The following is a 25,391-nucleotide window of genomic DNA, read 5'->3' as shown; positions in this document are numbered from 1 at the left end:
GTTGATGGTTCCTGTTAGGGGCTGGTGGTTACCAGCAATGCCAGGTGCTGCCTATGTCGCTGGCCATGCTGTCCATGCCACCAGCTGTGCCCAGTGCCCCACTGGAACTCAGCTCTAGATGCAGAGGTGAGCACAGCTCCCAGCTCCTGAGGTATGTGACCCCAACTCCCCTCACCTGGGCTCCCAACTTTATGGGTGTGTGGGGCTGTTTCTGGGTCCCCAGGGTGTGCAGAGGGCACCCAGCTCCGGGGACATGGGACTGTGCATCCAGCTCCAGGGGTATAGGATCATGCCCCCAGGTCCAGGGATATAGGATCATTCACCCAGTTCCAGGGACACAGCACCCAGCTCCAGGGGTGCACCTCAGCTCCTGGGGGAGCACTCGGGAGCTCCTCACTCCCGTACAGCAGCTCTCAGCCCTGGAGCACCCAGAACAAAAATTCGGCAAAAATTAGCTCCGGCTTCTTCTTCTTCTTCTTCTTTTTCTTTTTTTTTTTTTTTTTTCTCTCGTCTTTACAAAATAAACAGGAAACACATCAGTGTTTTTTTTTTTTTAATTTTTTTAGCTTGATATTTTTCCCCAGGACCCGGGAGGCAGCGGGGCCGGTGCTGAGCGCGGCCCACTCGTGTCAGCAGTGACGGGCGCGGTGCCGGCGGGAGGCGCTGGGGCCGCGCCGGCCCCGCGGGGGGGGCGGGCGGTGCCGCTTTATAAAGCGGCGGGCGCGGGGCGGGGGCAGCGCCTCGGAGCGCCGCGGGACCGGGCAGCGGCACCGGGCAGCGGGGCCTGCCCAGCCCCGGCGGGGCGGAACGGCTCGGAGCGGCTCGGGCCGGTCCCCCGCCGCCGCCGCCGGACGGGATGCAGCTGCGGGTGTTTTTAGCGGGGCTCTACTGGCTGGTGCTGCCGCTCTCCCTGCTCGCCGGTGAGTGTGGGGCGCGGGGGGCCCCCCCCAAACGTGGAGCGGGTGGCGGGAGGATGCCCCCCAGGCGTGGAGCGGCTGGGTCGCCCCGCAAGTGGAGCGGGTGGTGAGAAGATCCCGCGGTGTGAACCGGGCGGGACCCCCCGCGCGTGACGCGGGAGTCTCTCCCACGCGTGAACCACGTGGCGAGGGGATCCCCCAACGCGTGAACCGGGTGGCGAGGGGATCCCTCCAGTGCGAGAACGTGGCGGGTCCTTCCGCGCGTGGAGCGGGTGGCGCGGGGGTCCCCCCACGCGTGAGCCCGCGGCTGTACCGGCTGCTGCGGCCGCTCGCTGGTGACTGCGGGGTGCAGGAGTCCCCCCCACGCGAGGGCTGAGGGGCGCGGGAAGTTCCCCCCCATGCGTGAACCGAGAGGTGCGGGGGCCCCCCCGCGCGTGGAGCTGGCGGCGGGGGAAGTTCCCCCCGCGCATGAACTGAGGGGCGACTGGATTCCTCCGTCCATGAAGCCCCGGGGGGTGGGGAGAAGCCTACCCGGGAGGAGCCGCCGGTGACTCCGGGGGGTCGGTGGACGGACGGGGTGGTGGTGCTGTGCCCCCACGGGGCGATCACCCTGTGTCCCCCCCCTCGCATGACCGAGACGACTCGCGGGTAACGCTGAGACTTTCCCTGGGCTAGTGGGGAGGAGAGGTGCGTGTGTGTCGTGTGTGTCCCCCCCCGGCCCCGTCACTGGGCACCGGCTGGGGGCGAAGTGACCCAGTTTGAGCGCTGCCGTCTCACCCCACTCGATCTGCTGTTGGTGCAAGGTGGGGGTGAGGAGGGTGCTGAGGGCCTAGGGTGGGCGATGCCGAGGGGCAGCTGGCACCCTCCGTGCCCGGGTACATCCTGGGGAGCAAGGTGCCCACTCCAGCCCCCGCTGGTCCCCAAGCTGCCACCGGCCCCTTCCAGGCACGGCTGGCTTTTGATGGCAGATGTGCCACCCACCGAGGCAACCGGCTGGCCACCGGCCTGGAAAATCCCCGTGTCCCGGGACGCGCAGGACAAGAATCGGCTCTTTGAACCCCCGCTGCTCCGGAGCCACTTCGGGGACTCTCCGTTTGCGTAGACGCAAAGGAAAAACCTCTCTATAAACAGGATTGTTCAACGGGCTCCTTGTGCCGGGCATAGGCTAAGTCGGGCTGCCGCCAACACCAGGATCACACGACCTACACCGGGGGTCTGAACCCTGGGAAGTCCTGGCATGGCTTTTGGGGTAGCCTTAGTATATGACTCTTGGGGTAGTGTCACCCAGAGAGAGGGATGTGCCCACAACCGAGCAACCCTGTTCTTGGCTGTGTTTTGGGCAGCAGGGCTGGGTTTTAGGGTGCCAGCTGTGCCGGTGGCACGGGGCAAAGCCTCGCTGGCAGAGGAAGTCAGTGACTCTTGAAAAAGCTGCTTTTTCTTTGGTTTGCTGGGGCAGTGACTCAGAGCATCGCGCAGGATGTGAGGAGGTTAATTATAACCCAGCCCACAAACAGGGTTGGGAAGAAGGGGCTGTGCTCCCTGGACAGGGGGTGCAACAGCTGGGCCGGGGCGCAGGAGCTGCCGGGTGCATCCCATGGGTGCCCAGGGTGACACGTGGCCTCCGGGCACAGCCTCTCATGGGGCCCTCATTTCCCAATAATGCTGATTTGGCCCCAGATCGTGCCAGACTTGCTTGCCTCTTCACCCCACTCCAGCACAGGACATGCTGGGGACAGCCTGTCTCCCACAACTGGGGATATTGGTGGTCTTGATGTCTCCCTGGTGAGCTTGTAGGTGGCTTGTTTAAATTTGGGGCCTCACTTGGGCGGGGGCTCCCTTCTGCTCCAGCCGCTTGGGAAAATGGGGTGACTCAGCAGGGTCTGGGGGCTCTCGCACCTGCACCCGTGGGAATCTGAGGCACGGGGTGGGGGGGGGGGATGTGGCTTGTCCCGCTGCACCTGGGTGGGAGCAAGAGCCCTGGAGCAGGACCCGCCTGCAGCCCTTCCTTCCCTGGCAATTAGGCTCTTCCCAAACGTCCGGAGGATGTTTGTTTGCGGCTCCCAGCCAGCTCGGGGCAATTGGAGAGGCAGGAGTTGAGCCCCACGGAGTGGCCTGGGGTGGCCATGGCAGTCCCCCCACTTCCCACAGCTGGCACAGGCACAGACCCCTATGGTGGGGGTCCCAGCCACGGCAGGGGCTGTATCCCTGCCTTGGCTCCATCCTGCCTAGTGGGATTCTGGGGTGTTCGGAGCCATTGGGGGGGGGGCACAGCCCACAGGTGGGGGGACCAGGCACCCCTAGGCTGGGTGACAGTCCTGACCATGCTGATCTGTGGTTCAGTGGTGCTTGGGCAGAAGCAATGGGTGAGGGTGGACCCCCCTTCCTGCGGCTGCAGTGCCCCCTGAACTGGGGGTCCCGATGTGAGGACACAGCCCCACCCTTGCCCAGCCAGGATGCTGGGGGGGTCCCTGGGGGTCCTGGATGCTGCAGGGTCCGGTGCCCAGCCGGGTGCCAGTGGGTGTGTGGGCTGCAGGCAGCTGCCTCCTGCGGTCAGGTGCTTTTTATAAAACGAAGGGAAATAAAATAGAGGAGGGAAAAAAAACTCTGTAAAAAAAAAAAGCAAAGCCACCACTGTCTCCAAGAGCAATAACTGCTGCTTCCTCCCCGGGTGGAGGGGGATGGGATAGAGGCACAGGGCCAGCTCCTGCCTGCCCAGGGTGCCCATCTCCCCGTGACTGAGCCCCCCACAGTCCCACTGAGGTGGCTGACACCGTGGGGGGCTCCCCAGGGGTGCAGAGGCCCCCCCTGGGTGAGGAGAGCAGGGTTTGGACACTGCTTGGCACTGCCATATGGCAGACACCTTCATGCCCCTGTGGGGAGTATTATGGGGCATCTGGGAATGTCCTTGTGTGATGGGAATGTGGGTCCTGATATGTGCCTGGGTGTCCCAGTGCTGAACCCATGGCTCTGGGGGTCCCAAGGGCTGCAACCATGGCATGGGGGAGTGTCCCCTAGCACTGGGATGGCACCTGTCACCCAAGCCACTACATTCCCTGTCCCATAGCACGAGCTCCTGGCTGGTGCTGGGATTCCCAGGCTGGCAGCTGTGGTACCCACTGGCACCCAGCCCGGAGCCTGGGGCATCTCCTGCGGCATCCCTGGGGAGCAGGGCTGGGAGCTGGTGGGATTGGGATTAACTTTCCACAAAAACAGGATACGGCGGGTGAACCGGTGGGGCTGTTCCCTCTTCCCGGAAGGAGAAGACAGAGTTGGGGCTGGGAATATACTGGTGGCTGGCTCTGCCAGCCCAGGAGCTCGCTGCTTTGGGACTGATGGGATTTTGGGATGGGGAAAGGCTCAGTGGCTGGGATTCATCACCCTGCCTCTGGTTTGCAGCCAGCGGGTGGGTGAAGTGTGTGGGGTCCTTGGTGCAAAGTGACACTCCGGAGACCCTGTCAGGCTCCCTGGGCACCCCAGTTGGGGCAGGTTAACTGGGAGGCAGCTTGGCAGAGCTGCTCGGCTCTGGCAGCTGGTAACGGACTCATGTCAATGAGCAGGGCAGGGAATTAAAGAGCTCTTCTAATTAATCGCAAGTGGCAGCAGGTCCCCACAGAGCAGCGGCTGCGCCAGTGCACACCGGTGATGGTGAAAGGCTGTGTGTGGGGCTCTGCCAGCACTGGGGTGGGTCTGGGGAGCCCCCTTCCCCATCCACTCTAGAATGGATCGATCCTGGAAGCTGGGTGGGTGCAGGATGGCACCTGGTTTGCAGGGAAGGGGCTACATCAAACCCCAATCCTCTGGCACAGCTGCCCTTCCCAGTGCGATGGGAAAGACTGGCACCGATTCTTCCTGGCTGCCCCCATCTTGTTGATGGATCCCTGGGGTTCCCAATGACCCCCTTCCCCTCCCAGAGGGAAATTAAAGGCTGGCAGGGATGAGCCCTGGCACATCTCAGCCAGCTCCCCGGCTCTGTGATTGATCCTCCTCCCAGCTCATTTATATCATTAATATTTGATGTGCTGCCAGCGCTGCTGGTGAACTCCATGGGAGCTGATCTGGATGCTCCTGGGGTCACGAGGGGGAATTTGGGGCACCAATCCAGGATAACTGGTTTGGGATATAAGGCATATTCTCGATGCAGGCCCCAGTGAGACCCCGAGGTGTTGTGGGTTAGGGTGCTGCTTGCACAGGGAGGGGAATGGTGGGTGCCACGGCACTGCACCCACCCACCCAGCACTCCTCGTGGGGACGGTGGGTGCAGGAGGGCAGGTTTGTTCTCCCCACCACACTCTCCCCACATGCCAAACTGGTTTTTCTCCCCGTGCCGGCACTTTCCCACTGTCAGCACTGCGGGGAACCGGTTCCCTCTGACTGCAGGACAGAGCACCCACGCACCGCTGGCACGGCACGCCCCGGTGCAGCTCTGAGAGTGCCAAGCTAGGCACCGTGGGTGCTCCCAAACCAGGCTGTGCCATGCTGGCACAGTAACCACCTGTTTTCCCCTCTCTTTTTCATTCTTGATCCCTAGTTGAAGCTGGCCACCCTGCCAGGAGCTGTCGTGGCGATGCCTTGAGCTGGGGTGGAGGGTGAACTGCTCGTGGGTGCTGGTGGCACCAAAAAAGTGGGTCAGCATATGTGTGCTCCCCTGGTGCTCAGCAATGCCTGTGGATCTCCCCACGGAGCCCACAATCCCTGTTCTCTGTGGGACCCCCAGCAATGCCAGCAGGGCTCTGTGGTGCCCTCTGTGCTGCCAGCACCCGTGATGTGTCCATGGCTGGGCTGGGGGCTCACGGTGGGGCTGGTTCACCCAAAAGGTGGACACTAGGGTGGGTGGGTGCTGGGATGGGGGCACCAGTGGCCAAGCGGGGCCTGACTGGCTCCCACGGAAGCTGGAGCAGCGTCTCGCCCCCGTGCCGGGAAGGCTCCTCTCGGCCCCGTTGGCGCGGGAAGGGGAATATTTGCTCCATGAGATCATGGTGTGCCGAAACACAGCCAGCAACCCTCAGCAGCCTGCAGGAGGTGACGCGTCCTGGGGTCACCGTGGGGAGGTGGCTGGTGGGTGATGGTCGTGGTGCCCCCCCACCCTGGGCTTCCTGTGTCCCCCAACCCTGCTCGTGGTCTGGCTGCACCTCCTGGCACTGGGGACAGATGGAGACCCCATTGCAGGAACAGGGACCAGTTTTAGCCCCACTAGGTGCTGCGTGGGACGTGCCCTGGTGCATTCCTGGGTGCTCCCTCCCACTGCCCCTGCACCCTCTGAGGATGCCCTGGGGTGCTGGGCAGCTCACAGGGGGCTGCACCGTGTTCCCCCCAGTGGTGCTGTTCCCCACCTCAGGATGTGTTGTCCCACTGAAACCTCGTAAACACAGGAAGGGCCGTGCCGGGCTGTGGCGCTGAGCACGTCCCTGGCGCCCAGCCGGCCTCCCCTCGCCCCTCCAGCCTCACAGACCAGGGACTGTCCTCTGGGCCCTCCCCAAGTGAGGTGCCAAGGGGAGCAGGTCCTTGCCCTGGCTGCTCAGAGTCGGTCCCCAGCACTAGTTCCCTGTGACTGTCCCCTCCCTGGGCTGTTTCAGAGGGATTTCCCTACCCAGAGTGGGGTTCATCTGCTGCTGGGTGGGAGCGCAGGGTTGTGTCCCTGTGGTTTGCGGGACAGGGGATGGAGGGATGCCCTGGGACTGCCTGGAGCAGGGGCACAGTGACATAGCTCAGCCCCCCCATGACTCTCCCCCTCTCCAGCCAGGCACTCATTTGGTGGGTGCCCATCACCGTGGCCTTGTGCTTGCCCTGTGGATGCTCCCAGCTCATGCTGGTGCATGTGCTGGTGTCTGTCACTGTTCATACAGTGACAGGAACGCTCTGTCCCAGCCGGGGTGGCAGCTGCCCCACCATGTCCCCTCTGTGCTATCCCTGTCCCCATCCCTGTTCCTGTCACGGGCGGCAGCTCTGCAGGGCGCTGGCTCGACCCAGCTCCTCCGACGGTTTCATTCCTCCAAACAAGCTGTAATTTAGGTCTAAAAATAAGTGAGGGGGAAGGTGCCGAGCTGGTGGCACACCCAGAGTGGGGCTGGGTGCAGGTGAAGGGCTGTGTCAGCCCTGGGGGATGGTCATGGGTGTGGGTCCCAGCCTGGCTGCAGGGGTCCCTTTAAAGTGTGGTTTTGTGGGAATGATGTGGAAACGCAGCAGGTTTTGGTCATGGATTTAGTCCCCACGTATTTGGGACTTTTGGTGTCCCCCCTCTCTGTGGCTACCCATGTGGGTCACCGGGAGTGACCCAGCCTGTGTCCCTCTTTTCCCATCAGCATCCCTGGGGGGAACTTGACCCCCTGTCCTACCTGGAATTACCCCAGAATCACCTACTATTTTGGGCTGACTCTCTTTTGGGGATCCCCAGGGCAGGGGGGTGCAGCAGGGGGGTGCAGCAGGGAACCCTCCCCACATTGCATCCCTATCCCTAACCCTATCCCTCTGCCCCCAGCCTGCATTTTCCGCTTCAATGTCTTCTCCCTGGTGTACCTGCTCTTTCTGCTGATCCTACCCTGGTTCTCAGGACCCAAACGGGGCTCTGCCACAGGTAAGTGGCTCATCATGGGGTGCAAGGAGTGAGCAGGATGGGGTGGGCAGCAGGGGGCCTGTCAGCCCCCCTCCAGCGGGCACCTGCCCTCCTGCCCTGTGGTTTCTCTGCATGGAGCCTCACTCCGTTAATTATAACCCAGTGTGGCTATTAATAGCCCTCCTGAAATGGCCAGTTTGGAGCCTTATTAACCTAAAAACCTCAGGGCTGGGCAGTGCCTGCCAGGTGGGCACACCATGAGCAGCCCCTCTGCCCGGGGGATGTGTGACGGTGGGTGCAGGTGGGCACTGGGTGCCCGTATCCCCACCGTGCCAGGCTCTAACACCTGCCCCCAGCGCCTGGCACGGCCACAGCTAAAAGCTTTGCCCTCTGAATATTTCATGGGCTCGCACGGCCCTGGATCCCGGTGCTGCCGAAAGCCTTCGCCTGGATTTACAGGAAAAAACAGGCGGGAGGGAAAGCTGTTGGCCCGGGGCCGCCCCCGGCCGGCTCACAGCTGTAGTGGGCTCACTGCCTGCCCACGGTCAGGAAAATGGGCACGTGGCCCAGGGAGCCGGGTGGGATGGGGGCATGACTGCAGCTGGTGGAAGGTCTGACAGGACTCAGTGTGGGGGACCCTCTGGAGCCCCCTAATAGGACCTTCCACCAGGAAAGGGGATGCTGACTGCATCTGAATATGGTCCCTGTACAGCGGGGCCAGGGAAGTGCCCGGTGCCAGCTGGGTGCTGCAGGGACAGGGGAGGGAGGGTGGCCCTGGGCTTTGGCTCCCTGCACCACCCCGTGCCTCAGTTTCCCCAGTAATGCTCTCAGGGTGCTCTTGGGCTGTGTTGGGTGCATGGTGAGGTGGTCAAAGCCCTGGTGGGACCCTGTCCCTGGGGCAGACCCCTGGCATCTCTGGGCACAGTGCACTCTTACCAGCTCTTCCCGAGGGTGCTGGGTCTCCACTGGGGATACTGGTGTCCCCGGGGCTGCCTCAGGCCATGTGTGACAGGTTGCCCATGTCTTGCAGGTCATGCTGGATGCATCCTCAAATGTCTGCTGGCAACCAGCAGCCTCTTCATCCTTGCCCACTTGGTTTTCCAGATAGGCCTGTACACAATTCCTGCTTGGAATTGGCTGCGGGAGCCCAACTGTGAGTACGGGGATGCCTGTGCCCACCCTCAGCCACCCATACCTCTGCTCCCCGTGGTGCTCTGGGGCCAAACCCTCGAGCTGGTGACATGTGGGACCCCATCCTGCTGGGTGCTCAGGGGCTGATGAGACTCTGCAGGGTCCCATACATGTGCCCAGCTCTGGGCACATCCTGTGCCATTCCAAGGGGCCTGCTGAGTGCCCACTGCACTGGGCACAGACCCTGACCTGCACCCCCATGGATGTGAGGTGTTCTCCCCATGGGGTGGGTGCTCTGGGTGGGCTTGGAGCCTGCCCACGCAGGGTCTCAGTGCCCCTCCCTTCTTCCCTGCAGGCAGCTCCTGGGAGGTCCTTTTTGAGCACATTGGGGTTACAAGGTAAGGGTACCCCGGTGGTGGGCACCTGAGGGTTGGCAATGGTGGGGGTGCCACCTCTGAGCCCTCCCCTGCTCCACTCTCCCCCCCCAGGCTGTATTCGAGCGACATTCCCAACGTGGTGCGTCTTGTGGCACCTGATGTTGGCATCCTGCTGATCTCAGTCATCTCCTTGTGCCTGTGCCGCCTCATGCCCAAGACCTACCCTGCCTCCTACAGCCAGAGACCGGAGTTCCTGGGCTTCCCTGAGCTGGTGAGAGTCAACCCCGGTGCCACTGGGACATCCCAATGGCTCCCACCAGCCTCCCCATGGCTGATCCCTGGTCCCTGTCTCCTCCCTGGGGCACAGCAGCTGGTCCCTGACTCTTCCCCTGGGCACAGCCTGGGACACGGGGGCTTGGCATGGGGGCATCCCTGGTGGCTGGAGACCCAGTTTGGGGCAGGTTTGGCCACGGTGAAGGCTCAGCCATCATGGCACCTTGTATGGGCTGGGATGACTCAGCTGTGGAGGAGTGCCCGTGTTTGCTCCGGTGTTGCCGTAGGGATTGCACCAAACAGCTGTGACTGTGGGATGGGCAGTTATGGGGTGCTGGCACCCAGCTTGAGCTCGCTAGTGCAGGGCTGGGTGCTGTGCTGTGCCAGCCCTGCCTGGCAATGCCAGCAGGTCACAGGGATGCTGTGCTCATGGCACCCAGGCGCTCAAGGTCACACAGATGGACACAACCCCAATGCCCCCCCCTCAGCGCAGTGAACACCTTTGGGTGCTCTGCCCCATTTTGGGGTGCTCTTGCTGCTCCAGGCTATGGTGCCTGGCTCTGGCCGTGCAAGCTGTAACTGGAGCATGGATGCCTTTGCTGTGAGGCTCTGGCCAGCACGGGAGGCAGGCTGGAAAAAAGCTCAGTGCTGGGAACCTGGGTCCCAGTGCCAAGAAAAACAGCCGCCCTTTGGAGGCGCTTTCCAGGCGGCTGATGAGATAAACACGGCCAGGTGCTGGGCACTGTGCCTGCCCTCCCGGCCACCCCTCCCCTGCCTTCCCTCTAGTGGGGAAACTGAGGAACATCCTAGGATCAGGTCCTGGAGCTCACACCACCCTTGCCTTGCAGAGGGAAGTGAATGCGAGTCGGCACAGATGCGCGGCTCACGCAGCCCGGCCGCTGGGCAAACGGCTGTTGCGTAAGGCTCACTGGCTGCTCTGGGAGGCCGGGAAGGTACTGGCCAACCTGCTGCTGGCCTTGGCAGGTGGGTGCAGGATGGGGGGGGGCACGTGGTGAGGTGGGGGTCCTCCATGGATGTGCTGCTGGGGGGGATATGCAGTCCAAGGGGGGGATGTGTGTGCAAGGGGGAGAAGATGCTCTGTCCAGAGGGGAGAGCTTGGTCCAGGGGAGGGATACTTGGTCCGAAGTGGGGACACTCAATGCAAGAGGGTTGTGATACTCGGTCTTAGGGGGAGGGATGCTTGGTCCATGGGGGAAGGATATTCAGTCCAAGGGGGAAAGCTCGGTCCATGGACAGAGGGATGCTTGCTCTGAGGGAGAGATACGTGGTCCAAGGAGGGAGGATGCACAGTCCAAGTGGGAAAGATTTACAATCCAAGAGGGAAAGCTCAGTCCAGGAGGGAGGAGATGCTTGGTCCAGGGTGAGTGGATGCTTGATCCAAGGTGGGAGGATGCTTGGTCCAAGGGGAGATGCTCAGCCCAGTGGGATGCTGCTTGGTCCAGGGGGATGCTGGGCTGTGCACTGACTGCCCATGGGGCACTGCTCCCCAGGGATCACCCTGCCCTCCGCCTCCTCCAGCATCTACTACCTGTTCTTCTTGGGGCTATGCCTGTGGTGGGCCTGTCACCTCCCCACCAGCCGCCAGGCCTTCAACATCCTCTACGTCCTTGTCGGGGTCTACAGCTCCAGCCACCTCCTCTGCCTCTATGTCTACCAGACACCCTTTGTCCAGAGCATCTTCCCGCCTTCCACCATCTGGGCGCGGTGAGTCCATGGGGAGGGAACTGTGCCATGAGTCCCTGTGCCACCCTGGTTGAGCCATGTGCTATGCCAGTGCCGAGACAGGACCCTGGCTCATGGTGGGGGGTAAGGCCGCCTTCTCTGTCCCCACAGACTGTTTGGCTTCAAGGACATCATCCTTTACCACAACTGCTCCCAGACCAACACCCTGGAGCTCAACACCAGCCACCCCTGGCCTGTCTACGCCAACCCCGGCATCCTGCTCCTGCTCTGCTACGCTGCGGCCACCGTGGTGAAGCTGCGCCGGCGGTACTCCTCGGTGAGCTGGACCCCGTACCCGTGATGCTGATAATGCCCAGCATGTCCTGCTGTGACTGCCCCAGCCCTGACACTGGAGGGGAGTTGGGGGGCAGTGGGGTGCCTGCATGTGGGGTGCCTTGGCAGGGGGATGGCAATGGGGTGCCCTGAGCTGGCACCTACTCCTTGCAGAGAGCCATGTCGTTGCCAGAGCTGCCAGCCAGGGTGCAGATGGAGCTGGGGAACTGGCCCAGGGACACTGGCAGCATGGCTGAGGACACTGACAGCGTGGCTGAGGACACTGGTGGCATTGCTGAGCTCACTGGTGGCACGGCTGAGGACACGGGTGGTGTTGCTGGGGACACCAGCGGCATGGCTGAGGTCACCGAGGTGGGTCTGGGGGGCTGTACCCCTCCAGCAATGCCCAAGCTGGCAGGGACTGGGTGTGTGGTGCTCTGGAGGTGCCAGGGTGGGCTCTGAGCTCTCTCTGCCCCCCAGCCCATGTTGCCCTCCGGCTCTGAGGGGCCGAACGTTGACACTGAGAACTGCACAGTCCACGTCATGAACTCCCAACAATGTAAGCCTGACCCCACAACCTCCCCCTCCCCAGACCCTGCTTGCAGCCAGGGGTCCTTCACGGTCCCTTTCCCCATGCCAGGCACGAAGCGTACAGTGGAGTGGCTGCCCCTGCGCATCCTGACCTTTTTCATCATGAGACAGAGCTACATCTGTGCCCTCATCTCCATGCTGGTAACGGACTGGGAGGGGATACGGACATGGGGAGGGGACATGGACATGGAAGGCACCTCCTGGGCTGAGCCTGCATCCTTCCTGCCCGCAGGTGTGGAGCATCACCTACCACAGCTGGCTGACCTTTGTGCTGCTGCTGTGGTCGTGCCTCATCTGGACAGTGCGGGACCGCCGGAACTTTGCCATGCTCTGCTCGCCCTTCATTCTCCTCTATGGCATTGCTCTGTGCAGCCTGAACTACGTGTGGTCCATGGACCTGGTCCATGAGCTGCCCACCTATGCTGGCTTCATGAGTCTTCATCAGCTGGGGCTGATGCACCACAGACATCCCTTCTTTGTCCTGGGGGCTAAGGTAAGCACGGTGCTGTCCCCAGTCCCTGTCCCTGCCAGTGCCCAGCTGTCACTGCTCACCGCCTGTCCCCACAGCTCCTGCTCATCCTCCCCTTCTGGCCACTGCTGCGGCAGTTCATTGAGGAGAAGGTGCTAAAGAGGCCCTTGACCACCAAGGTCCCGAAGATGTCCCTCTCAGAGTCAGGTGAGGCCTCCTGGTGTCACCCCACGGAGGGCCGCCATGCCAGGCTGGGCAGCCACAGGTGTGGGGGGGACACAGGTGCCCCCCGCCCGGCTCCTGCAGCCCCCTCCGTGTCCTGCAGAAGTCAACCATGCACGGAACATGCTGCAGACGCTGGGGTCTGTGCTGCTGAATTTCTTTGCCAAGTTCTGGATCTGTGTCTGTGGCGGCATGTTCATCGTAGTGAGCTTCATCGGCCGCCTTGTCGTCTACAAGATTGTCTACATGCTCCTCTTCCTCCTCTGCCTCATCCTCTTCCAGGTAGGGGGACTGGGGACCCCTGGGGGCCCATGGCCAGCCCCAGGGTGGCCCCACTGATGTCCCTGTCCCTGCAGGTGTACTACAGCCTGTGGCGCAAGGTGCTGAAGGGCTTCTGGTGGCTGGTGGTGGCGTACACCATGCTGGTGCTCATCGCCAGCTACACCTATCAGTTTGAGGACTTCCCCATGTACTGGAGGAACCTGACAGGCCTCACTGATAACCAGTGAGTGTCCCTGACCACCGTGGGATCCCTGCTGGCACCAGCCCTGTGGTGGCACCAGGGCATGGCTAAGGGATGGGTTGCACATGGGGAAACTGAGGCATGGAGCAGGCTGAGGTTGAACCCTGACACTGGGGGCTTGATGCCTGTGCAGGGTGGGATGGATGAAGCCCCGTGTTGACCCTCCCTTCCTCATCCAGGCTGAAGGACATGGGCTTGGAGCAGTTCAGTGTCTCCGAGCTCTTCTACAACATCCTCATCCTGGGCTTCTTCCTCCTGGCCTGCATCCTCCAGCTCCATTACTTCCACGGGCCCTTCATGTACATCACCGACCTGCAGCATGCTCACAAGCCCAGTGTGTCAATCTTCTCCATCCCTGGGTAGGACCCTCTGCTGGGTGACACCCCTGCACCCCAAGCCCTCTGTCTCTGCTCTGAGCCCTCCTTCCTGCAGGCTGACGAAGGCACGGGCTGCGGCTGATTCCGAGGGTGCCAGGACCAGCATCTCCAGGGAGTCACTGGGTACAGGGCAGGGGTGGGGGACAGGGTGGGAAGGGGTGTTCTCCAAGACAGGAAGAAGCTGGGAGGGTAGGGAGATGGATTTAGGATGACATCCAAGTGTGGGAGTGTACAGAGATGGATTGAGGAATCCTCCAAGCCAGGAACAGGCTTGCAGGGTATGGGGACAGATTGGGGTGTCTTCTGAGACAGGAAGAGGCTAGGAGGAATGTGAGAATGGATTGGAGCATCCTCCAAGTCAGGAAGAAGCTAGGAGTGTATGGGGATGGACTGGGATCTCCTTCAAGTCTGGGAGGGTATGAGGATGGACTGGGATGTCCTCTGAGCTAGGAAGGGGCTGGGAGGGTATGGAGGTGTCCTGCAAACCAGGATGGGGCAGGAGGGAAGCACGGATAGGTTGGGGCATCCTCCAAGCCAGAAAGGAGCTGGGAGGGTATGGGGATGGATTAGGGTGATCTGCAAGCCAGGATGGGACTTGGGGGGTGCAGGGATTTATGGGGGTCTCCTCCAAGTCTGGAAGGATACAGGGATGTCCTCTGAGCCAGGAACTGGCTGGAGGATGCAGCATTGGAGTGTGTTCCAAGTATGGGAGATTGTGGGAATGGATTGGGATGTTCTGCCAGCGAGGAAGGATAGAGGGATGGGTTGGGGTGTCCTCTGGGCTTGAGTGGCTGTGGGGGTGTCCACGAGGGTTCGTGTCCCCACAGCAACCAACAAATGGAAGCTGGTTCTGGAGCGCCTGGCCGTGCTGGGCCAGACCTTCTCAAACATGCTGACTCGCGTGGAGGTCTTTGTGAGGCGTCTGCTGGAGCTGCACATCCTCAAGCTGGTGGCTCTTTACACCGTCTGGGTGGCCCTGGAGGAGGTACCACTCAAGGTGCTGGGCTGGGGGGCTCGGCCTGGCACCCCAGGGTGCTGACATGGCCACTGCCCCAGGTCTCGGTGATGAACTTCCTGCTGGTGCTGCTGTGGACCCTCGCCATGCCCTACTGCCGCTTCCGCCGCATGGCCTCGTGCCTCTCCACCGTCTGGACCTGCGTCATCATCGTCTGCAAGATGCTCTACCAGCTTGAGATCGTTGAGCCCCGCGAGTACTTCAGCAACTGCACTCAGGTGCCCCGGGTGCTGGTTCTTGGGGTGCTTGTGGCAGCCCAAGGAGGTTTCCTTGCTGGAGGTGGGGTCTGATACCCGGGGTGCTCCCATTTGCAGCCCCTGCTCAATGCCACCAACCTGAGTCGGGAGGAGATGAGCAACTCCACACTGTACCGGGGCCCCGTGGATCCTGCCAACTGGTTTGGTGTCCGGAAGGGGTTCCCCCACCTCGGATATGTCAAGGTAGGCACGAGGACATTGTGGGGACTGCCTGGGGGGGGATGCCTGGTGTGATGCCATGGTCTTGAGCATCCCTTCCGTGGGGACCACCTGGGGGGATTCTTGGTGGCACACTGTGGCCCTGAGCATTCCCTCTGGGAGGACCACCTAAGGGGATGACTGCCTTTATGTCACAGTCCCAAACATCCCCTTTTAGGAGGACCGGCTGGGGGGGGGATGCCTGGTGTCACGCCATGGTCCTGAACATTCCCTCTTCCCCCAGAACCACCTCCAGGTGCTGCTGCTGCTGGTGTTCGAGGCAGTGGTGTACCGGCGCCAGCAGTACCACCGTGTGCAGCACCATGAGACGATTCCCATCACTGAGACCATCTTCCCGGAGCCAAAAGAGAACAAGGACAAGGACACGAACACGGGCAGGGACACGGACACAGGCGGGGACACAGATAGGGACACGGACATGGGCAGGGACATGGACAGGGACACTGACATGGGCAGGGACACGAACATGGGCAGGGACATGGACAGGGACATGGACAGGGACACAGACAGGGACACAGACAGGGACACGGGCAGGGACACGGACAGGGAGAAGGATACAGGCAGGAACACCAACACGGACAAGAAATTAGACCGCGACCGGAACCTCGTCTCATGTGCCAAATACTTAGTCAACTACTTCTACTACAAGTTTGGCTTGGAGGTGGGAGCAGGGCACTGTGGGGGGGTCCCACTGCTCACTGCACCCCGGTGCTGAACCTCTGCACCCCCTTACCCCCCAGATCTGCTTCCTGATGATGGTGACCGTAATTGGGCAGCGGATGAACTTCCTGGTGATCCTGCACGGCTGTTGGCTTGTGGTCATGATGACACTGCGGCGCCGGGCGGCCATCGCCCGCCTCTGGCCCAAGTACTGCCTCTTCCTCGTCATCTTCTTCCTCTACCAGTACCTGCTGTGCGTGGGCATGCCACCCGCCCTCTGCAGGGGTAAGGGGCACAGGGGGCCTTTCTGGGGCTCAGGGAGGTGTGGTCCATGTGTGGGGAGCCTGTGAAGGGGTTGGAGGAGGTGGCTGGCATGGGTGTTCCTGCTGCCCCTCAGACTATCCATGGCGATGGAATGTCCCCATGAACTCGGCGCTCATCAAGTGGCTCTACCTGCCTGACTTCGTCATGCCCCCCAAAGCCACCAATCTCATCAGTGAGTATCCCCCCAGCCTTTGGGAATCCTCTGCGTGTGGATTGCCCTGTCGCCCTACTCCAGTCCTGGCAGCCCCCTGCCTGCAGGGTGCCCTGTCCCCCTACACCAACCATTGGCACCCCAGTGCCCCTGGAGCACCCCCAGCCACTATAGGGGTCCCATCCTGCTTCCAGGAGGTGGAAGAACAGGCAGTAAGGGTGTGAGGACCTTGAAGAGTCTGCCCCCCTTGGAGGTGGGGCTTAAACAGTACCCACCCCCATTTGGGAGGAGCTATGGGAGATGGGAGATCTATGGGAGCTATGGGAGATCCGTGTCCCTTTTGGGGAGGAGTGTGTTGGAGCCACACGCTCTTTTGGAGAGAAGGAGGGGCCTGGAGAGCTCCACACCCCTATGTGAGGAGTTGGATTCAAGCCACACCTCAGAGGGGGCAGAACCTGGGGAAAACCACACCGGCATGGGGAAGACAATGAACCCCAAGTCCTGGGGAGGAGTGGCCTGGGGTGCCCCATTCCTTGAGGAGGAGCTTGGTGGGTGCCAGCATTCTGGGGAGCCCCCCAGCCTGAGCCGTGTGCCCACAGACGACTTCTTGCTGCTGCTGTGCGCGGCGCAGCAGTGGCGCGTGTTCGAGGCCGAGCGCTCTAAGGCTTGGCAGGAGGCAGCAGGCGACAACGAGGAGCGGTTTGACCACGAGAAGGACCCCTACAACCCCCAGGAGAACTTTCTCCTCTGCCGGTGGGTGCCTGCGGCACAGCACCCCAACCCGGGGTGGCAACCCTCGTGGGCTGGGAATGAGAACCCACCCTGGGATGGGACCCCTTGGGGTATAGATAGGATAGGACCTCCCCTGGGATGGGACCTTTTGGGGTATGGACACAATGGGACCCTTCCGGGATGGGATGCTCCCCTGGGATGAGACCCTTTGGGGTATGGACAGAATGAGGCTGCCACCAGGATGGGACCTCCACCCTGAAATGGGGCTCCTTAGGGTATGGATAGGATGGATGGGACCGTCAGGCAGTAGGAGCTGCTGGGCTGGGATCTCCTAGGATGAGACTGGGACCCCCTTGGGGCAGGGAAGCCCTTGCCCCAGTGCTGGGACACGACCACCCCATGGCTGAAGCATGGAGGGGACAGAGCCCGTGCTCTGAGTGCCCCATCCCGCAGGTGCTACCTGGACATGGTGAAGGTGGTGATCTTTCGCCATCTCTTCTGGTTCGTGCTGGTGGTGATCTTCATCACCGGGTCCAACCGCATCAGCCTCTTTGGCCTCGGCTACCTGCTGGCCTGCTTCTACCTCCTCCTCTTTGGCACGGCCATGCTGTGCAAGCCGACCCGACCCCGCCTGGTGGTCTGGGACTGCCTCATCCTCTACAACATCACAGTCATCATCTCCAAAAACATGCTGTCGGTGAGTCGTTGTCTCTGCTGTGGGCTCCTTGGAGTCACCTGGGGTGTCCCCTGGGGAGGGGACAGGTGGTGACAAACCCCACGTGGGCCCTCTCTCCCTGCAGCTCCTCTCCTGCGTCTTTGTGCATCAGATGCAGAACAACTTCTGCTGGGTGATCCAGCTCTTCAGCCTCGTCTGCACCGTCACGGGCTACTATGACCGTGAGCTGCTGGTCTGGGGGGGTCTAGTGGCCTTGGGGGTGTGGGTTTGGGCTGCTGCCTGACCTGCCTGCACCTCTACCTGTCAGCCAAGGAGATGGGCAAGGACCTTGACTGCTCACTGCCCGTGGAGGAGGCAGGAATCATCTTGGATAGCATCTGCTTCTTCTTCCTACTGGTCCAGCGGCGTATTTTCCTCAGCAGCTACTACGTGCACATCCTGTGGGACCTCAGGGCCTCTACCCTGCAGCCTTCCAGGTGGTGCTGGGGTCCTGGAGGGTCCCTGTAGGTGCCAAAGTACCCCTCTGACCCTCCCACCGTCCCTGTCCCCACAGAGGTGTTGTGCTGTTCCAGGCCAGCATCGCAAAGAACCTGCACGCCCACCGAAGAGCCGAGAGGAAGTCGCTGGCCCAGCTGAAGCGGCAGTGAGTGGCTTTTGAGGGGCACTGGGACCCCCTTCCCTGCAGCCACCAATGCTTTGGGGCACCTCTGTGTATGTGGGGGTGCCTCTGGGGGGAGTTTGGACAGCAGGCTCCACAGCATCCTCTGCCTCCAGGATGGAGCGGATCCGAGCCAAGCAGGACAAGTACCGGCAGGAGCAGCTGTCCCGTAGCATCACTGAGGAACAGGATGAGGCTGGGACAGGTGAGAGCCAGGGGGTCCCTCCTGTGTCCCCAACCCCTCTCTGGGCACACAGGGGGACTGTGACCCATCGCTGACACCCATCCTGGTGGAGCCTCATGGAGCATTGTGGTGACCCTCTCCCTGTCCCTCGGCTTCCCCCCCCACACCTGGGGTGGGTGCATCGAGCGTGGCCGTTCTCAGCCCTCCATCTGCCATCCCACAGCGCCCCGTGCCCCGGCGGACCCATTCTGGCAGAGGGAGCGGTGGTGGCGGCCAGGGTTAGACCACGCCGGAGGTACTGCCCTGGCACGGGGCCATAACGGGGCCATAACCTCGGTGAGGTCCCCCTGCCGGGACCACTAACACCCGTGGGGAGCGGTGGTGGCAGTGCTTTGGGCAAGGTGACACCCTGCATGTCCCCTGTCCCCGTGTGTGTACCCCTAACCACAACTCCTCTGCTCCCCATTACTAACAGGGTGTTGGACTGGGGGTGCCAGGCTGGGTTTGGAGTCACCTCCAAATGCTGGTGACGGAGGGGTCCCGCCTTGGGGATGTGGCAGTTGAGTTGGTTATATCCCCACTTGGGGTCCCCCCCAGGGGTGTCCTCAGCTCAGTGCTGGGCAGGGAGCCCTGCGACATGGCCACAGGGCCAGCCTGGGTGTGACACCCCTGCCATAGCATGGCCACGCCGTGACACCCCATGCAACCCCGGCAGTGCTGCATTCTGGGGAATACTACCTCTTTGAGTCGGACAGCGAGGAGGAGGAGGAGGAGGTGCCAGAGGAGTTGCAGTCGGGGAGGCAGGGCCCCTTCCAGGTGGGCAAGGCTGGGGGGCTGTGGTGGGGTTGGGGATGCTGGCCATGCCCACGGGGTGCTGATGGCCCCTGTCCCCCCTCCAGCTCATCCACCAGGCCATGACAACCAACACCAAGACAGTGCTCCGGCAGCAGGAACGGCGAGAGCAACCCCGTGCTGAGAGTGCTGCAGGTGGGTCTGACACCCCAAAAGAGGGCTGGAGGGGCCAGAGCCCTGCCTGGTGCCCGCTGTTTGTCCTGGCAGTGGGGCTCCCAGTGTGTGTGTGGACTCTCTGATGGCTACCATGGGGTTGAGCACAAGCTGTGCAGTTTCTTTGGTGCCCACACTGTTTTTTGAGGTGGATGTAGGGGAACAAGAGGTGGGATGATGAATGGGAGAGGCCCAAAAATTATGTCTATCTTCTGTTAAGTCACTGCTACCCCTTCCCTGGGGGTCTGACCCTTGCAGGAGACCGTGGAAGGAGAGAGGCAGAGTTGGAAGCTGAAGAGCCTGAGCATGAGGAGGAAGTGACTGTGACAGGTTCTGGTCTGTCTGCAGGTGGGCAGCAGGACTGCAGAGCAGGGGCATGCTGGGTGGTCTGAGTGGACACCAAGTGATGCTCCACCCCTCTTTTTGCCCTGGCAGAGCAGAGCAATGTGTTGCATCGGGCACTGAACATGCTGCGGTTCCTGTGGCTGCTGTGCCAGGCCGTGGTGGACGGGCTGACGCAGTGGATGGAGGACTGCACCCGGGAATACCTGGACATGTTCAATATCCTATATGTGGAGAGATATAGGATTGCTGTGCGGCTGGCCTCTGTGAGCACAGGGGGGACACCAGGGCACGGGGCGGGGAGGTGGCAGCCTTGCGGTGGCACTAACCCCCTGCCCACTGCAGGGACAGAAGATGAACGAGGAGATCCTGGATGAAATGTACATGGAGCAGCCACTGGAGCAGATGCCAGAGCAGACGCCGGAGCAGCCGCCAGAGCAGCCGCCTGAGGGGCCCCCAGAGGGGCCCCCAGAGGAGCTGAGCCCACACAGGTCTTTGACTACAGACTCCCAAAACGGCGCTGCTGCCAGGCAGGCGCAGAGAGACTCCCCAAGGGAGCAGTTGGCAGTGCCGCAGACAGTGGGGCTCGCACCCCCTGAGGGCAGCCAGGAGCAGGTGATGTCTGAGGGGTCCCAAGAGGATGTGGCTGGGTCTCGGCAGCGCCTGTCCGTGCTCCTGAACCGCAGGAGGACGGCCGGTGAGCTCCTCCTGATCAGGTACAGGGGATGTGGGGACAGTGGGGACAGTGGGGACGGGGCTGGCGGGCGGCAGGGATGGCTCAGCCTGTTTGCTGCACCCTGCAGGAAGCCAATCACTCCACCATTGAAGGAGGCAGAGCTTTTCTATCAGTCCCACAACCGGTTCCTGAAGCTGCTCCTGGCTGGGTACCACTGTGTGACCGCCCACTCTGAGCTGGTCTGCTACTTCATCATCATCCTCAACAACATAGTGTCCGCCTCCATCATCTCCCTCTTTCTGCCCATCCTCATCTTCCTCTGGGCCATGCTCTCCATCCCCCGGCCCACCAAGCGCTTCTGGATGACTGCCATCATCTTCACTGAGGTGGGCAGGGGGTGACCGGTGAGGGGATGGTGCCACCCGGCCCCCCACTGCCACCCACTGACCCCAGCATCCCCATAGGTGATGCTGCTGGTGAAATACCTCTTCCAGTTCGGGTTCTTCCCCTGGAACAGCTACACCATACTGCTGCGCAATGAGGGCAAGCCCTTCTTCCCACCACGCATCCTGGGCTTGGAGAAGAGCACCCGCTACCTCAAGTATGACCTCTTCCAGCTCCTGGCCCTCTTTTTCCATCGCTCCCTGCTGCAGGTGAGCTCTGAGGCATGGGCAACGTGCGGGTGGGCGTTTTGTGGGAGCTGGAGGTGGTCCTGGGAGCTCTGAAGAGAATCAGTGGGTGCTTGGTGTCTCTGTTGTGGTTTCCCACCATTGCTTTTTGGGAATTGATGCTGTGGGTGGGGGATGAGGTGCGTGGGGCTGGGGGACATCAGGACCCCCATCCCCCTGACCATGTCCTTCCACAGGGCTATGGGTTGTGGGACTATGATGAGGACTCCTTATCCAAGATGAAGATGGAGGCGAAGTGGGCAGAGGAAGAGGAGAAGTGGGAGGAAGCAGCGCCCCCATCGCTGATGGTGTCTGAGGAAGGGATGGAGGCTTCAGAAGAGCCAGGAGCACCAGACTCAAACATGAGATCGGAGTCGGAGGGTGATGCCATGGAGCAGGAAGAGGGGAGTGAGGCCATGGAGCTCCGCTGCAGGAAGAAGACGGCTCAGGGGAGGAATACACCAGAGAGAGGGAGCACCAGTTCCCTGCTCTCACAAGGGTGGCAAGGCTGGCACCGCCACAGTAGGGCCCTGCTGGACCCTAACTGTTCTGTGTGCTTAGCCTCACTTCCAGGGGTTGGGGAGAAGACGGGAGAGGCAGAAGAGAGCCATGCTCAGAGGAAGCTGAACGCATTTGGATTGTGGATCAAGTGCTTCTTCCTCACCACGTGAGTGCCAGTGGCACTGGTTAGGGTGGGGGATGTGGGGTGCAGCCCCTGTCAACCATTCCCTGTGTCCCCTGTCCCCTGCAGAGCGCAGAGCATGTACCAGCCGGTGCGCAAATTCTTCAAGGACATTCTGCACACCGAGAACCGCGCGGCCACCGATGTCTACGCCTTCATGTTCCTGGTCGATGTGGTCGACTTCATCATCATCGTCTTTGGCTTCTGGGCCTTCGGGGTGAGCAAGGGGTCCCGCAGGGCACTGACCGGCAAGCCCCCACTGCAGGGTGAGGCCTGACCATATGCTGACCTCTCCTGATCTCAGAAACACACGGCGGCCACCGACATCACCTCCTCGCTGTCAGAAAACCAAGTGCCACAGGCTTTCCTGGTCATGCTGCTCTTCCAGTTCACCACCATGATCATCGACCGCGCGCTCTACCTCCGCAAAACTGTGCTGGGCAAGCTCATATTCCAGGTCGTCCTGGTCTTTGGCATCCACGTCTGGATGTTCTTTATTGTGCCAGCGGTCACTGAAAGGTACTGAGAATCCCCTAAGGATGCCCTGCCATGGCACAGTGTAGTCCTTGGGTGGCACCTTTGTGTCCCCGAGCCCACACGGTGGCCCAGGCTGGCTGGACAGGTGGCTGAGGGGTGACATGTCCCTCCTGCAGGTTGTTCAACCTCAACATGGTGGCCCAGCTATGGTACTTCGTGAAGTGCATCTACTTTGCGCTGTCAGCCTACCAGATCCGCTGCGGTTACCCCACCCGCATCCTGGGCAACTTCCTTACCAAGAAATACAACTACCTCAACCTCTTCCTCTTCCAGGGGTACGGCACAGGGCTGCGTGGACCTCCAGGCACCCCAAGGGTGCCATACCACCTCCCCTCCCTGTGTCCCCCCCAGATTTCGCCTCGTGCCCTTCCTGGTGGAGCTGCGCGCTGTGATGGACTGGGTCTGGACGGACACCACGCTGTCTCTCTCCAACTGGATGTGTGTGGAGGACATCTATGCCAACATCTTCATCATCAAGTGCAGCCGTGAGACTGAGAAGGTACAGTCCCCCCTATGCCAGGAAGGGCCCCCCACTAAGCCTCTTGTTCTTTGGGGTCCCCCTGCACCTTCTCAACACTGTGTGCTGTCTCCTGCCCATCCCAGAAATACCCCCAGCCCAAGGGGCAGAAGAAGAAGAAGGTTGTGAAGTATGGCATGGGGGGCCTCATCATCCTCTTCCTCGTGTGCATCATCTGGTTCCCCCTGCTCTTCATGTCGCTGGTGCGCTCCGTGGTGGGCATTGTCAACCACCCCATTGACGTCACTGTCACCCTCCAGCTGGGGGGGTATGAGGTGAGGATACGTAGGGGGTGTGCTGGGGGTCCCCTGATGAGACACTGGGGTCCCCTGCCCTGCTCATGGCCCCCTGTCCCCCCTAGCCACTGTTCACCATGAGCGCCCAGCAGCAATCCATTAAGCCCTTCACCCCCGATGACTACGAAGACCTCACCCGGCATTTCGACCATGACCCGGTAAATCCTCCCCCCATCCCAAAACCTGCCTGGGGGGCTGGCAGATGCCATGGTGGGGCTGAGCTGTGTCCCCCCCACGGCAGGTGGCTATGCAGTTCATCACCCTCTACGGCTACGAGGACATCGTGACCGTCCACATCGAGGGCAGCTCGGGCTCACTCTGGAGCGTCAGCCCCCCCAGCCGCGAGCAGATGCGGCAGGAGCTGCTGAATAGCTCCTCCGACATCACCGTCCGCTTCTCCTGGTCCTTCCAGAGGTACTGCTGGCACGGCAAGGGGGGGTCCAGCCCTGCCTGCATCCCCCCTACACACGCTCAGTCTCTACTGTCCACAGGGATCTGGGCAAGGGGGGCACGGTGGAGACCGCCTTTGACAAGCACAGCACCGACCTGGTGCCCGGTGCACCCGAGCGCCTGCAGCTGGCCCAGCTGCTGGAGGGCACCCGGGATGCCCCCGTGTGAGTGTCCCCTGAGGAGGGGGGGAACCAGACCCCCATGCTTGGCAGGATGGTGTAACCCCCCTCCTCACCCCACTTTCTTGCAGCGAAGTGGCCAACCTATTCCCCAAATACGTCCGGGCGCCCAACGATGTTGACGCCGAACCTGTCGAGCAGCTCCTGCCAGGTAGGTCCCACCATGACCCCCCAAAAGAATCAGCACTGGGGCATACCAGCTGCTGTACAGTGCCCTGATGGTGCCATCCCCTTGAAGACAGGGAGGACATGAATCCCAGTGTGCCCTCGCCCTAAAAAAATTCATCATTGGGTGCCCACCAGCAGTTGTGCTCTGCCCTGATAGTGCCACTCCCTGCAGACAGGGAGGGCATGGGTCCCACCAAGTCCCTCCACTGAAAAAATCATCACTGGGTGCCCACTAGTGGCCATGCTGTGCCCTGATGGTGCCAACTGCCCTGCAGATGGGGAGGACATGAGTCCCACTATTTCCCCCTCCCAATAAAAGTCAGCACTGGGGACACACCAGCAGCTGTGCTGGTCGCTGATGGTGCCACCTCCTTGAAGATGGGGAGGACATGAGTCCCACCATGTCCTCCCCCAAAAACTCATCCTTGAGAGCACAGCAGCCAGGCTGTGCCCTGATGGTGTCACCCCCCCAGATGGCCACGACAGCTACCTGGATGTGGAGGTGCAGCTGAAACGGGAGCGCAGGGGCCGAGGGAGCGACAACTTTGTGGAGTGGTGGGTGCTGCGGCTAAAAGACGCCCCCCCCGAGGATGGCAACATCCTGCCCATGATCATCTTCAACGACAAAGTCAGCCCCCCGAGCCTGGGCTTCCTGGCTGGCTATGGGTACGTGAAGGGGGCAGAGGGTGTTGGGGGGCTCCAACCACCGGGTGGGGTGTGAAGGGAAGGGATGGTGGGATTCAGGGATACAGGATGTGTGTCCCCCTTGCAGGGTCATGGGGCTGTACGTGTCCATCGTGCTGGTGATCGGGAAGTTCGTGCGGGGGTTCTTCAGTGAGATCTCTCACTCCATCATGTTCGAGGAGCTGCCGTGTGTGGATCGGATCCTGAAGCTGTGCCAGGATATTTTCCTGGTGCGGGAGACGGGCGAGCTGGAGCTGGAGGAAGAGCTCTACGCCAAGCTCATCTTCCTCTACCGCTCGCCTGAGACCATGATCAAGTGGACACGGGAGAAGTAATAAGGGGAAGGGGCTCCAGCCCTCCCCCTCACAGGGGCATCACCGCCAATGCCTTAACCAGCCCCTCCAAAGCTGGGGCCACATCCTGCCCCAGGAGGCGGTGGGATGTGGGGTTCTGGCCGCTCGCTTTGAGGGAGGATGTTTTTCTGGATGTTTTTCTTACGTTGTTTTGAAGCTGTTCCACCTGCACAGACCACGTTGTGCCTTCCCAGGGAGGGGGATAGCAGGTGGTCCCCCCACCCCCTGGGTGCCCCTGGCTGCCAGGTGGGGATGGGGAAGTCAGGAGCCAGCCTGTACCCTCTCCCTTGTTGTCCCCAACCCTGTTCCAGAACCAGGTTGAACTCAAAAGCAATAGCCCCCCCATCTCCAGGATGGGGGTCCTGAGTTATGGCCCCTCCAGCTGGGGGGAGGGGTTCTGGCAACCCCAGTTGGACTTTAGACACTTGTTGACTTCGAGTTTGTTTTTGTTTTTTATTAATTCAAATGGTTTATTTATATAGATATTGAATAAAACAAACTTGAGGCCTCCC

General features: G+C 61.5%; 1 protein-coding gene across 2 annotated transcripts; it reads left to right on the top strand.

Annotated features, from left to right (window-relative positions):
* Positions 1–727: 727 nt before the first annotated feature.
* PIEZO1 (piezo type mechanosensitive ion channel component 1) lies at positions 728–25,390 on the top strand. Of its 2 annotated transcripts, XM_051805706.1 has the most exons (49): positions 728–920; positions 7,393–7,488; positions 8,498–8,620; positions 8,954–8,996; positions 9,087–9,246; positions 10,097–10,232; positions 10,760–10,973; positions 11,103–11,268; positions 11,439–11,636; positions 11,745–11,823; positions 11,905–11,996; positions 12,088–12,348; positions 12,423–12,531; positions 12,650–12,828; positions 12,903–13,051; positions 13,249–13,428; positions 13,502–13,569; positions 14,274–14,431; positions 14,503–14,679; positions 14,776–14,901; positions 15,161–15,598; positions 15,678–15,882; positions 15,995–16,093; positions 16,672–16,825; positions 17,258–17,501; positions 17,605–17,701; positions 17,788–17,956; positions 18,034–18,123; positions 18,255–18,343; positions 18,546–18,617; positions 19,038–19,138; positions 19,222–19,309; positions 19,586–19,675; positions 19,763–19,935; positions 20,015–20,385; positions 20,473–20,731; positions 20,810–20,998; positions 21,211–21,680; positions 21,765–21,912; positions 22,000–22,214; positions 22,349–22,507; positions 22,584–22,731; positions 22,836–23,024; positions 23,111–23,203; positions 23,287–23,459; positions 23,537–23,659; positions 23,746–23,825; positions 24,316–24,508; positions 24,615–25,390. In XM_051805706.1, the coding sequence occupies exons 1-49, from the start codon at positions 857–859 to the stop codon at positions 24,859–24,861; spliced, it is 7,944 nt and encodes a 2,647-aa protein (XP_051661666.1). In that variant the 5' UTR covers positions 728–856; the 3' UTR covers positions 24,862–25,390. The 2 variants fall into 2 exon arrangements, with proteins under 2 accessions (XP_051661666.1, XP_051661667.1); XM_051805707.1 differs by lacking the exon at positions 18,546–18,617.
* Position 25,391: the final 1 nt, after the last annotated feature.

This window comes from Manacus candei, unplaced genomic scaffold (assembly GCF_025592945.1).
Source record: "Manacus candei isolate 608988 ecotype Guabito, Panama unplaced genomic scaffold, ASM2559294v1 h1tg000065l, whole genome shotgun sequence".
Taxonomy (NCBI): domain Eukaryota; kingdom Metazoa; phylum Chordata; class Aves; order Passeriformes; family Pipridae; genus Manacus; species Manacus candei.
This window is presented reverse-complemented; position numbering and strand designations above follow the sequence as displayed.

What these genes read in the sequence shown, in the direction of transcription:
- PIEZO1 (XM_051805706.1), top strand. Translation starts at nt 857, where the DNA reads ATGCAGCTGCGGGTGTTTTTAGCGGGGCTCTACTGGCTGGTGCTGCCG. An exon ending in TCTGCCTCATCCTCTTCCAG is followed by an intron (nt 12,829 to 12,902) that starts GTAGGGGGACTG and finishes CTGTCCCTGCAG; the next exon opens with GTGTACTACAGCCTGTGGCG. An exon ending in TCCATCGCTCCCTGCTGCAG is followed by an intron (nt 20,999 to 21,210) that starts GTGAGCTCTGAG and finishes GTCCTTCCACAG; the next exon opens with GGCTATGGGTTGTGGGACTA.